The sequence below is a fragment of the Manacus candei genome, unplaced genomic scaffold, assembly GCF_025592945.1.
Source record: "Manacus candei isolate 608988 ecotype Guabito, Panama unplaced genomic scaffold, ASM2559294v1 h1tg000028l, whole genome shotgun sequence".
Taxonomy (NCBI): domain Eukaryota; kingdom Metazoa; phylum Chordata; class Aves; order Passeriformes; family Pipridae; genus Manacus; species Manacus candei.
This window is the reverse complement of record NW_026138076.1, coordinates 15,389,732-15,402,530: the sequence shown is the minus strand read 5'-3', so window position 1 is coordinate 15,402,530 and position 12,799 is coordinate 15,389,732. Positions and strand designations below refer to the sequence as shown.

At 37.7% G+C, this 12,799-nt stretch overlaps 1 protein-coding gene across 14 annotated transcripts in view; it reads right to left on the bottom strand.

Annotated features, from left to right (window-relative positions):
- The window catches only part of SORBS2 (sorbin and SH3 domain containing 2), a 161,581-nt gene that overhangs the window by 48,194 nt on the left and 100,588 nt on the right, over positions 1 to 12,799 (bottom strand). For all 14 annotated transcript variants that reach the window (XM_051790639.1, XM_051790649.1, XM_051790640.1 and 11 more), the window contains 4 exons: positions 10,369 to 10,513; positions 7,893 to 8,068; positions 1,958 to 2,024; positions 834 to 878 (listed from right to left, as the gene is read on the bottom strand). In XM_051790639.1, the coding sequence (XP_051646599.1) occupies positions 834 to 878; positions 1,958 to 2,024; positions 7,893 to 8,068; positions 10,369 to 10,513 (433 nt within the window). The remainder of the gene's footprint in view (positions 1 to 833; positions 879 to 1,957; positions 2,025 to 7,892; positions 8,069 to 10,368; positions 10,514 to 12,799) is intronic.

The following is a 12,799-nucleotide window of genomic DNA, read 5'->3' as shown; positions in this document are numbered from 1 at the left end:
TCATCCTGTCAGGAAGAGAAGAGGCAGGAAACACACCTTTTTTTCATTGTTTTAATAATTAGTTAGTCTGGGACAATGAGGCAATAGCATATCTTGAAGAGGAACACAAGAATACAAAGAGATGTCAAACCACTGACTCATAACAAGTGCTCTCAACAGCACGGAAAAAGGCACTACAGAGAGCATGTCAAAAATTGGACTGGAAAAATTCTGAATGGCATTTTTGCAGAAGGCACTATGGATTTTTTGCACATAGTCTATTCATGCTTTCATTTTTGTTTATTTTTGTAAACAATTTTACCATATGGTTATAATCCTCTGAAAGACACAATGATTTTATATCTTAGATGAATGTCTTTTCTTGAAGTTAAATAACATCCATGCCAGTGCCTATAGCAAAAATGGTCAAGATCATAAAACAGAATCAATTTTATTAGGCACTCTTACTGCATATTTTTAAGGTGTTTCCATTATGTCCTTTTTATCCTTTCATGTCAGTAATTAGCGTTTGCATTTTCACACAGTAGTTCCCTTTCCATTTTCATAAGGAAAGGCCGTGTTACTCACAATCACTAGTGAAAAATAAATGCAATGTAATCAAGAAACTACAGTATTACAGTGTTTTCCATCTGCAGTGAGAGGCCCACAGCTGCAATTCATTTCTGTGGTAAGAATTAAACTAGAATTAAACTAAAATTAAACTTGTTTCATTTGCGGGAAAAAGGCATGAACAACTGAGATCAAGCATTATAAAAGCAAGCATGAAGAGTTATCTACCCCATTACTTGCTGACATTAACAAAAGACTAATTTTGAACAGGGAATAATTCCTACCAGTACCGTATGCATATGCAGTATTATAAAAGTCCGCGTCGTCATCTACAAAAAGAAATACATACATTACAGTAGTGCCATACACGCCAGTTTATCCCAGAAATGCAGCTTTGTTTTTGCAAAAACAGACAGAAGATCAGAAGCACTGAAGCACTGTATTTCTTTTCCTCATCTCATAAGCGTTTTCGGAAGACTCTCTCTCTCCCCATTTTACTTACCATAGGCTATTTTTACCATCTTATTGCTAGAATGGCATCTTCTGGTCATGTTACCAACATTGCATACTTACTAAGTTAAAACCAAATTGCAAATTATAGATTTTTATTTGTTCTTTTCCCTTCCCCAAGCTCAATTTCTTCCTTTTGTCAGCTCTCCTCTGCTAGAGACTGTTAATTGTCGTTCCTATCACAAAAATCAAGCCCAAATATCTACAATGTGACTAGTGTTCAAAATAGGTCTTGTAAGCCAACATTTTCCTGCCTACATTTCTTATTCTCCCACTAACAGTCTGTGTAACCATACTGAATGTTAATTCTACCTCAGACAAACGAAGTCTCCTTCCTTCTGGAGGTGTAATAAGCACTGTTGGCATTTATACAGTTTCTTGGCATCCTTGGTGACAACCATGATAAAGGACATTAACTTTAAAGATACCAATGTCACCAAAGTTCCATTTCAGCAAAACCAAGTAAGATATTCTAGGAAAACAATTAAATTCAAGCCCAAAATTTATCCCCAAACCAGCCTGTGCTGTTCTAGCACTGGAGCTCTCCAAAAGGAGATTTACAGTGGCCAACTTCTCATCCCTAAAACTGGACATGAGGATCACTTCACTGAGCTCCCCAGTGAGATGGTAATCATGCTAGTTGCATACCTATCCTAATAACTTTAATTTTATTTAGTTCTAGGAATAAAATAAACCCATTAGAAATTGTCAGCCTACACCAGAGGAAAACAGCTCTCTCCACAGTAAAAACTATCACTGAATTTATGAATTAGATTTGATTCATTATCTGACACTTGGTGAACTCTTGTATTTTCACATAGCAGACAATCAAAATGCAGAAGAATGCATATTTTAATATGAATGAAAAACCATCTAGACAAAACAAAAACATACTCACCAGGTTTATGAACCATATGGATTTGCTTGAACATTGTCTTGTACCAATCCTTTGGCCTGTCAACTGTCTAAAGAAAATACAGTTTTAACAATTAACAACAAAATCAAAATACCTGTGTGTACAGATATGAGCAGACATTTAATGCTATTCTGGACAGAAAGTCTATTGTATTTTGTTCTCTATTTATTATAATCATTTTCATATCATGTATTTCAAATGGTGTATTTATGCTTTTCATCTAGGAATTCCTGTAACAAATTCTGGAAGACACTGAAGACCGAGTCAGTCTTGGACTCTGACCTTGGGAGGGTACAATGGTTAGGAACATAGGAATTAATGTCAACATCAACAGTCTTAGTGCCCTATATGTGACAAGGATGAATGCTAGATTCTTTACAGGAAAATAAAAACACCTCAGCAATTATGATTACAAGCATGTAAGAAGGGCTTCTTTTGAACTCCTGGCAATTTTCAGCTTAAATCATCTCCAAAATCTAATTGTTAAATAATGCAGAAAGACTCTGGAATGCTACTGAAAAAAGAATTAAGATCACACTACATTTAAGAGTTAATGTTTGGATTGTAAACAAAGAGTAGTCCTTTTCTCAGTTTTAAATGCCCTTTCCAGACAACTTATTTTTAATTTATTTTTCTGTTTCAATAATCACTCATTAAATGATACTTATCCTTACTTTTGCAAACTAAGTAATTCTGAAGTTCCCAAATTCTGCTCATATCAACATCTGTTCGTGCTTCTTTTCATCTCTCACCCTTCTGCATTTTCTCTTTTGCAGTCATTTTCTTTGAGGTAGGATGATAATATTTCAGAAAAGAATTAACTCAAAGGCAAATATGTTTTCAGTATTTTTCTCCTTAAATTTTACTTGTCTCTCAGTAGTCAGAAAAGCAAGTACTTTAATGCAGAGAATCAGAGAATGCTTTGGGTTGGACAGGACCTTAAAGGTCATCTAGTTCCAATCCCCCTGCCATGGGCAGGGATGCCTTTCACTAGACCAGGTTGGGCAGAGCTCCATCCAGCCTGGCCTTGAACACCTTCAGGGATGGGGCATCCACAGCTGCTCTGGGCAACAAAAACCCCTCAACTCCCCCCAAAACCAACCAAACAAAAAATAAAGAATTATTTTCAAACCTCATGGTGCACAGGGATAATTCGAAAGACCTCTCTCGAAGTGCATTATCTTGCAGTAGCTAACACTAAATCTGCAATCACTTTGCTCACTCCTCTTTGCCTTGAAAAGTGAAAATCTACAAATTCTTTCCTACAGAATACTGGACAGATCTGAGAGTGATCACCTGGCTCCATGTCATCTTTACTAAATCACACTTTTACCCTAAATACTTGTTACAGCTACTATACATAATGCATCTGTTTTGTTAACAATGGTGAGCTCTTACTATTAAGGGACTAGCAAAAATGCTCCCATATTTTGAGGACTCAATATAAGTTCTCATAAAATTGCTATTAAATAACATTTTAAAAGTGTTTAAAACAAGAGGTGACAGTTGAAGAACTGGGAAATCTGCTGGGTAAGAAAAAATTTAAGCAGGGGTTTATGCTTTTTATCTAGACCTGCTTGCAAGATAGAGATGTCTCAAGATAGGTCCCTTCCTCACCAATATTGCTGAGTTCTGCCAAGAGTAAGATATTCAGAAGTGGATTTGGACCATTTTAACATTGTTTCCCTAAAGGTATTAAACATCTATACTAGTGGAACTCTGGTAAGAGTAATTTAGCTGGATTTGAAACAAGTATGCTGTTTGGTGCTCCAGGATCATATATACTCAAAAGTTTACAAGGAAGTCCAGGAGGTCTGAAGGAATTCACACTGATAGGCATAACCTCCATGCTACTCCTCATTTCCCACAGCAACAGAAACCTGCAACAAACAGTCCCACGACATTGCAACTGCATTTCTGATTGTATTGGGCCAAGAAGAGTCTTTCAATCAGTGGCAGGTGAATAGATAGCAAATAGTGCATAAATACTACTACTATGCCCCTACTGTTTGTCAAGTCACAAAGGTGCATCGATATCTCTTTGCTGGATCCTTGTCATGTCCTCCATAAATATACAAGAGGCTCCCACATAGCGATCAGGTATGGAGAAGCTCCCACATGACCAGAGAAGAAGGTGTCCCAACACCTTTCTGGACATTTGAATATTTCTTTCAATCATCATCTCCCTCCCATCCATCTCCTTGGGGTTTCAAGCCTCAGCCAATAATTTGTCTTTAAATTATAAGGCAGATATGATTACTTAAGAAATACATTAATTTTGAAGTATATTTTCTCAATTTATATTCACTAATCCCACACACCAACATCGTTGGAGAAATTAACAATATTCACAATGCACCAAGCCATTCAGATGCCATCATGCTTTGCATACATTATAGCTGATGCAATTAAATATTGGAACATGGTACCATCATATATGAAAAAACAATCACCCAAATAGCATGAAGAGGAGATAAGGAGTAACTGCAGTTGGTTCTTAGGAGAGTCTGTAATTACCATAGTGTTGTAATTATCCATCAGGAAATATGCAATTAAAGGAGGCATTTATGACTTTCAGTGGAACTTTGGTGTTTTTTTCTGGTTTGGTTTGGTTTGGTTTTTTCCCAAACTGAAATACTACATCACTAAGTATCAAAAAGAAACGTGGTAGGACTTTATTCTTTTTTTTTTTTTCATTCTTAGTAAATCGAGGCCTTTTCAGTCTACAGATTAATTTTGACAGTTCACAGAATCACAGAATGACAGAATATGGTGAGCTGGAAGGGACCCACAAAGCAATCATTTTGGATAAACTAAAACAGCATACTCTTACTGCTTTCCTTGAATCTGTTTTTCCCTTAACCTAGGACCCTGTTGGTAGCAAACTCTGGTGGTGTGTAAGGTCTTAAAGAGCACAGTTGCCTGTCTCAAACACTGTCAAGCCCACAGAAGGAACTTGCCATAAGATAAGCCACCACAGTAGGAACTTGAGATAAACACAGAAAGGAGGTGCTAATCCCAGGCCTGGCAGAGGTGAGGTCTGGTTAGCACATCCTGGTTAACTCATCAGGAGAATAATTCCCACTGTGGCAAACTGTGGGAAAGGAAGCAACAGCTCATACACATATCACCTCAAGTCATGGGAACAGCATGTGCGACCATCCTGTGGATACCCAGAACTTGGAGTGTATAAAGGTGGAAGGTGTTCCCCCAGAGGAACAACTCTGGGACCTCCACCACCAAGAAGTCCAGGGTAAAGAAGGACCAACAGGATGCCGCTGGATCCATGGGTGGTGACTGTGCTGTGCTTGATCTCTCTCTCTCTCTTTCTCTCTCTTATTCCCTCCCCCCTCCCACTCTTTTCTATTTCTTTCTATCTCTCTACCTCACATTTACTGTTACATATAATCCGTAATATTGATTTCAGCATATGGTCTTGTTTGCACCTTAATTCATGCAGAGGCATCTCTCACTAATTGGATCATAACATGGTGTCATTTGACTGAATGCTTTTCTGAGTGAAGAGCATCTTACCCTCTCTTTTCTGAAGATTTCATTTTTAATTTTACCTTCTCTGGGGCAGGGCTTGGCACAGCAGCAGAACTTAACAACGATCTGAATTTTCAGATCTGTACTTCCCAGACCTGGCAGGAGCTGAAGTGGTATAGAAGGAACATGCTAACATGGGATGAGCATTCTGAGAGAATGGAAAGCTCTCATTTCTCTCTCAGCAGCTTTGGAGGTTCGGAGAGGTGTGGAGAGGAGATCACTCTGTTTTCCTTGGCTAAACAGCTGTCACAAACTCTGTTCTGAGAGTAGAAACAGACTTGTAGGAGATAACCACAGCTTGAAAAACTGCTCTGCTTCTGAAAAGCCATCAAAGTCTGGAATACAGATTCTCTTCAGTTCTTATTTACATGCTTAACTTTGAGCAGCATAGCATTTAGGAACACACTGTGTGTGTGTTACCTATCACCATGAATCTGCATTTACTGCTTTTTTTGATACACTGTTGCCATTTTTGCAAGGATCGAAGAAAAAGAAACTTTTAAACCGTGTGAAATGATAAATTCAACTAATTTGAAAACTTATTTCTCTCTTCAGATGGAGTGAGGCTAAACTTTTTGGGAGAAGAACTCCTATTTGGATTACTCACTGACCTTGAGAAAGAGAGGGTGATTTATCCTACCTTCTCCTATTCATGGAAAACGCGGTTTTAGCATTTTGCAAGGCACAGCATATTTGAGTCTTTTGCTGACAGCTATACCAACTTTGTTCTTGCATGATTGGGGTACACAGGGCTCAAATACACTTGTCCACATTTAAAAAGTAATCTCAAATCAATATCTTGAAAACAATTTTACTACCAGCTAAGTCTTAAGGAAGTAGAATAAGGACACAAAATGGCATATCAGACATACACACACACACACACACAAGCATAATCTTTTAACTTATATCTCACTGTGAGAATTATTTCTATTAACACTGAGATTACAGGCTATAAGATATTTTGAAATTGAAACATAACAAAACCCAGCAAATCCAGTGGAAAAATGTCGTACTTCAAATTGCATTATATTTTCAGGAGAAAATCTGAGAGACTCAGATCATACAACCTGAAAGTTAAATATAGGTTGGAAGATTGCTAACTCGGTTAGGCACACTTAAGGGGGACTTCTGTTATAATCTCATATAATCTATATGCACTCTATTAGAAAAATCTACTATTTAAAAAGTACAAAACCAATTACTATATCCATTATAAATCATAGGGACTATTTACTTAAAAAGGGGGCAGGAAGCTAGAGCATTTTGGAAAGAAATTTCTTCATTTTTAAAAGATTCTGATCTTATTACCTTTTTATGCCAAAATAAAGCAAGAAATGCCAGAATTTCCCCAACATTAAAAAAATTGTCCCGATCTTACCACTTATTCTGATTTTTTCCTATTGCTTTTCTCCATCAATTCCCGATTTTCCCCCTAATTTTTCAATCCAGTGAAGCAGTTCTTGGCAATATACAACACAGCCCCATATGTCAGTATTGGCAGAGAGGACATATCCAACAGCTGCTACATCCTTGCACCTCACAAAGACTTCACCTGCAAGGGCTCTGCTGCTTTCATCCTGGCTCCCACTCTTCTTACTCTTTCTCCGTACAGCAGTTCTTCTCTGGCTGGGAAGGCCAGTAAGCACTTCCTTCACAGACCTAGTGCAGCTGCCACTGTGCTCTCTGGAGCAGCCAGAAGAGGCTGCCCTGACAGCAGAGTGGAAAGAATGCTTCAGCATAGTGAAAACAAAACTCTTCAGTTTGACATCCTGGGACCACTCAAGCAGTGACTAGCGGCAGATGATCAAATTGGGCTAGTTACAATGAAAGGGCTTCCACGCTATTTGTTTATGTGCCACTCAAGGGCACAATGATTATTGATTGCACTCCCACGAAAATGCTACTCAGATTACTTTCAGAACAAAACTATTCATTTCTGTGCTATCCTGATGACACAAGAACCACTGCTCAAGAAATGCAGAAGCATAATATTTTTACATACACACACATATGAATATATGAGTACTTGCATACACACACACATACATATATACAGTATGTATAAACATTATTTTAGAAATAACAAAACAAATGCAACATTATGTATCTCCAAAAGGCAAGAACTAAAACAGAAGAAAGACACAAAATTTTGGCTACTTCTAATTAAAACTAGAAACATGAGGTTGTCTAATTATGCTCCCATCAGCATTCTCCTTTTCTGTCAACACACAATATTATATTCATGAGCTCGCTGATTACGCACACTGTATTCCACATTATATAAGAGTGGAAGAATGTGAAAAACCCATTACCAACAATCAGTTCATTGTATGAGTTCATACACAGATTTCCCAGAATTTCCTACCGTTCTAATTGCTGTAGGGATTCCAGATTCATCTACCGGGCCAATCCCTGCATAATGTGGAGCTTTAATTACTGTAATTTTTTTTTCTTCTTCTGAGGTTCTACAGATTGGTATTGTACTGGTGGTGGTGCTGCTGCCAACATTCTGAACATGCTGTGAGTATGTCTCTGTGGACTCTGTAAAGATAACATGACAGAATATCATGTGATGACACAATAATCATATTTGGCAGTTAAAACACACTTGCCCATTTCAGTATGCTGTACAAAGATTGACAACCTTTATCACATATGTATACAACATTTTTAAAAGAAATATCATCTTAACTAGGGCTTTGCCCTACTTAGTATTCCATTAATAAAATTATAAATTTATATAATGACCAGACAGGCTACTCAACTCAGATCTTATTAGATTAGAAGTACTTTTTCACAACATCTTGTTCACAAAAAAGAGAAACCCCCCCACAAATGCAGCAGAATCTATTGAGAAAGGCGCAACAGCCTTTCTCTTACAAATCAAACTCTTGCACCTTTCCTACTCATTCCCTGGAAACTAGTGACATAATTTCAAAACTTCCACTCCCCCACGTTTAGCAAACTATAGAAAATAGCTGCCCTGTAAGCATATCAAACAGCCCTGCACAAGAAGTTATGCGATATGTGCTTAGAAACATTAAGTTTTGATGCGTGAATATTTGTAAGAAATAAATTTATGTTGATATGTTTATGTGCCTCTACATATAACCCATAAAAATGGACTTGAGTAACTTGGTACCTGTAGAGCAATCTGATGATCCACCTACAGTGATTCAGGTGAACTGTGCAGGCTGCTACTGGTTTGTAGTGACTTGCAATATTTCTACCCTTCTCCTTCAAATCTACCCTTATAATTAATGAAATTAATATCTCACTATTACCATTTCCTTCTAAAATTCAGAGTAATTTATTTGACAAAAAACACCTCAGTGCTGGGATGTGACATGAAAATTTGTACTGCTGCAGATTATGCACTTCTTTCCTGTATACAGGAAGAAGAGCCCTACTCCTCAGGCAGCAGGTTTCAGTAAATTAGTGGGCTGCTGTGACAAAGCCTCTACTCTGCAAGAGCAGGTACAATGAGACATTTCCACTGCAGGATAAATGAATGCACGGAGTAAAAATATACATTCTAACACCAGTGGTAACAACTACAATTGCCTTTCACATGACATTAACATCCACTGATTATTCTAAAGAAAAATAAATTAATTGTAATATGAATCAACAAAAGGAGGTCTGGTTACTGAAAGCTCTAATTTTAAATTGAGTATTTCTGCTCACTCCCACTGCAGAGCTGGATTTGGCATGGCTGTTTCAGCTACTTACTCAAGTCTGAAATCCTGTAAATAATCCAGTGCTCCACATATATGGCAAGGGGCAACTCCGTGTGGCAAATAGATATTCAGAACTTTTTCCCAAAAAGCATGATGTTAAATTTAGAAAACATTTTGGATTTGATCCTTCATTCTTCATAGGTCTCAAACTGAGGCCATCAGGGGGATTTTTACATGAGTAAGGAGAATTAAATCAGGCTGTTACTGTGCAACACTGAACTTCAGCATCATGCAAGAGTGAAAGTTATGGGAAAATACACATTTCATGTATATCCAACCACACTGATAAAGCCTTATATCGTCAGACTGGGAGCAGTCAAAAAATATAGAATTCTGGGATGTGGAGAAACCCATGTATACAGTTTTTGTACTTATCATGATGACGATAGCAGCATTTGTCTAGGCTGTAAATCTCAGAGTGAGAACTGTCACCTAATTTTCCTGCAAGTACAACAAAAAAATAAACTCTAGGATCATATTCAAATTATTTTGCATGTATAATCTTATCTGAATACGCAAAACACTGGTAGAAAAAGCAGCAAGCAAATGACTCTTCTGGCAAAACTCGATTATACTGGCAAAGAGCCTTTAAGCCTTTCTAAGGTTGATAATGTTTGGTTTGGCTATTTTTGTTTAGTCTTTTTTTAAAATAACAATGTCCTAAAAAAATACACAAACAAATTTTAGATTGACAAGGCTTTAGGTATTCAAAAGCCCAGAGCCCCACCTTTATTGGCAGTATTTCTACTGGAGATCATGGAAGTTGTGGGGAGGACCAATGTACAAAGCTGGTCCTCGGGTTTCTTAAGGCAAAATCTGAAGGGACTGTACAGGTTGAGCTATTTTGATAGATTCCCTTTCCTCAGTAAAGCTAAAGCTGGCAAGAGGTTACATTCACACACCTAATAGCAACGTCAGTTCAGGATCACTACTGTATCTAACAATAAATGCTATTATTTTTTGCATTTATTTCCCAAGGTAGATGAATAGACAATACCTTCATTATGGACGTGAAGCACTCCACAATTGTTTGCAGTCTTTGCCACATGAATTGGAATATGCTGTGTAATGTATAAAGCAAATATTCTGTGTGAGGCTTACCCATCATCCTGCCATGCTGCATGATAACAATGTTGGAATTGAGCGAAGCTGGTGGAGGGTAAGCTGAAGAAGGGGAAAAAGGCCTTTGAAAGTGACTCACTGGGCTGGCAGCAGTGCCAGAATTCCCATTCACTGTGATCTGAGCCTGAGAGAGACAAAATAATAACCCATTAAACTACACACAAAGCCCTCCGACTGCCATCCCAAAGAAAGAGTGATGCAAGACTGTCGTCCACGCAACAATTACCAGTTGTCAGGTACATAGCCATAATGGCATCTGCATTCACTGAAACACAAAACTTATCACAAAGGGAGCAGAATGTGTTCCTTATACACCTTGTACCACCCCTCTTCTCTCCTTGTATGCGCTGTCTGTGACACATGCTGTCATAGGAAGGTGACAGAAAGATCACAGTCAGGGCAACGAAGATGGCACAAACAAAGTTTGCAGGGGTCTGAGAGCAATATAAAATGAAGATGGCAGTAAAAGTTCCTCTCGTGTGAACAAAGGCTGCCTGCCAGAGATCCTCACACCAAGAGACATATTCCCTTAATGCACATGCTCAAGCACTATTGATATTAATGGGAACTTCTGTGCAGATCAAAGGGAAAAGGCCCATTAGGACTAGCTAAAAAGAGTGAGAGAAAGTTACTTTAAACAATGGAATTCAGCCACAAAACAACAGAACAAAATCAAATACATAAAATGGGAAAGCTAAGCAAACTGGCAATAAAGCAGCAAGCACCAAAAGCCATTTAGGCTTTAGTCACAAGAGGTACCTCAGAATCCCTACATCTGGTCTGTAGCACTTTTATGAGGAGTATTGCAAGAATTAAAACTGAGATATTGAGAAAGCATTGAATGAAATAAGAGGGTAGTGAATATTTCAGCAGAAGAAGGAGGAAAGTTCTCTGTAGCATCTCTGTTAATGCAGAACTCTTATTTAAATCTGAATAAATTTAGAACTATGTAGCAGCCAGCAGCCAAACTCTGCTCAATTTTATATAACAAAAGAACTGAAAATGTAAACAAGAGACTATCTGAAGCAGTAAAGCATAAGGATAAAATGTATCAAAAGGCATTTTTTTTTAATATATGAAAATAAAAGGGTTCATGACCTTTTGTATACATTTGTATTTTGGAGATTACTGATTTGAAATTTTTAACATCTTGGCCTCCCATAGCTAAGAAAGCAAAACAATTTCTGGGTCGTATGCAGACATCATGTGAACTCCTAGATACATTTAGGGGTTTCAAGGATGCCATTTTTCAGAAGTGACCTGGAAAGTTTCTGTTGTGGTGATGTCTCCATTGAAACTTTCGTGTTTACATGTTTCTTCTCTTAATGAAGTCTAGAACCGAAATGTAAACTAAGTTGTCTTTTCTCACACAATTCTCCCCTCAAAAAAACCCCTTGAAGCTGTCAGAAAAGCTACATAACCTCAAAGATAGCATTTCAAGAGGTATAAAGGCATGTTTTCAGACCAGGTTTCAAGATGAGGCCAGTCATCTCTCCCCTGCTGCAGGGGTTCACCCATTTTCTTTTCCTATTGTCTTTTTATATATTGTCTTTTTGAGAAAGCTTGTTTCTAGGAAAGGCAGGGCACAACTATGTGCAGAGCCTTATGCCTTCTCAATCATTTACTATGGTTTTTGTTTTTCTGAGCAGAACTAGTGCAAGTTCTTTATAGATTGGAAATTTACTCCTATGAATTTCTGTAATTAAAATTCGAGATATTCCTGTGAAGGACTTTACCAAATAGCTCAGTTAGATAGTAAGGCTCACTAAATAGTACACAATATCACGAAAACAGGATCCACAAAAACAGTTGACGGACAGCAGTCATAAATGTGGCATGTTCATATATAATATTTTTGGGTTTGCTTCTAAAGGCTTTAGAGAGGATCTCAGCTCAGCTATGACTTCTTAGTTCCTAAGGACTTTCTCTCTGAGGAAAGTTTCTGTGAAGGTGGCTATTCAATTTATCTGATGCATCTTGCACTGTTGATAGGGTTAGCTACAGAAGATAGTTTTGCAAAGTTTCAAAGGCTTTTCCTTCTGTTGGAATCATTTGGAAGTTACCGACGTTTCAGTCTGAGAATGTGATGCTTTAGTTCCAGGTGACAGAGCTTATTCCCAGATTTTGAAAGGAAGTGAAATCCTTTAAGATGCCTATTCATGAATTAGACCTTTTACTTTCCTAGGAATCTACTTTGTGGGAAAATAAGACAATACAGAAAAAAACCTACTTCACCAAAATGCACCTATTTTCCAATTTTCTGGGAAGATAATCCTAACGTTTCATGATGTTCCTTTCCCTAGGCACCTCCATTAATTTTTTTCTCTAGTATACATAACCTGTCCTTCACTGCTAGTAGAGAGCCACCTACTTCTGCTGCTAGATAATCAAGCACTTGTAAAGATTCCTC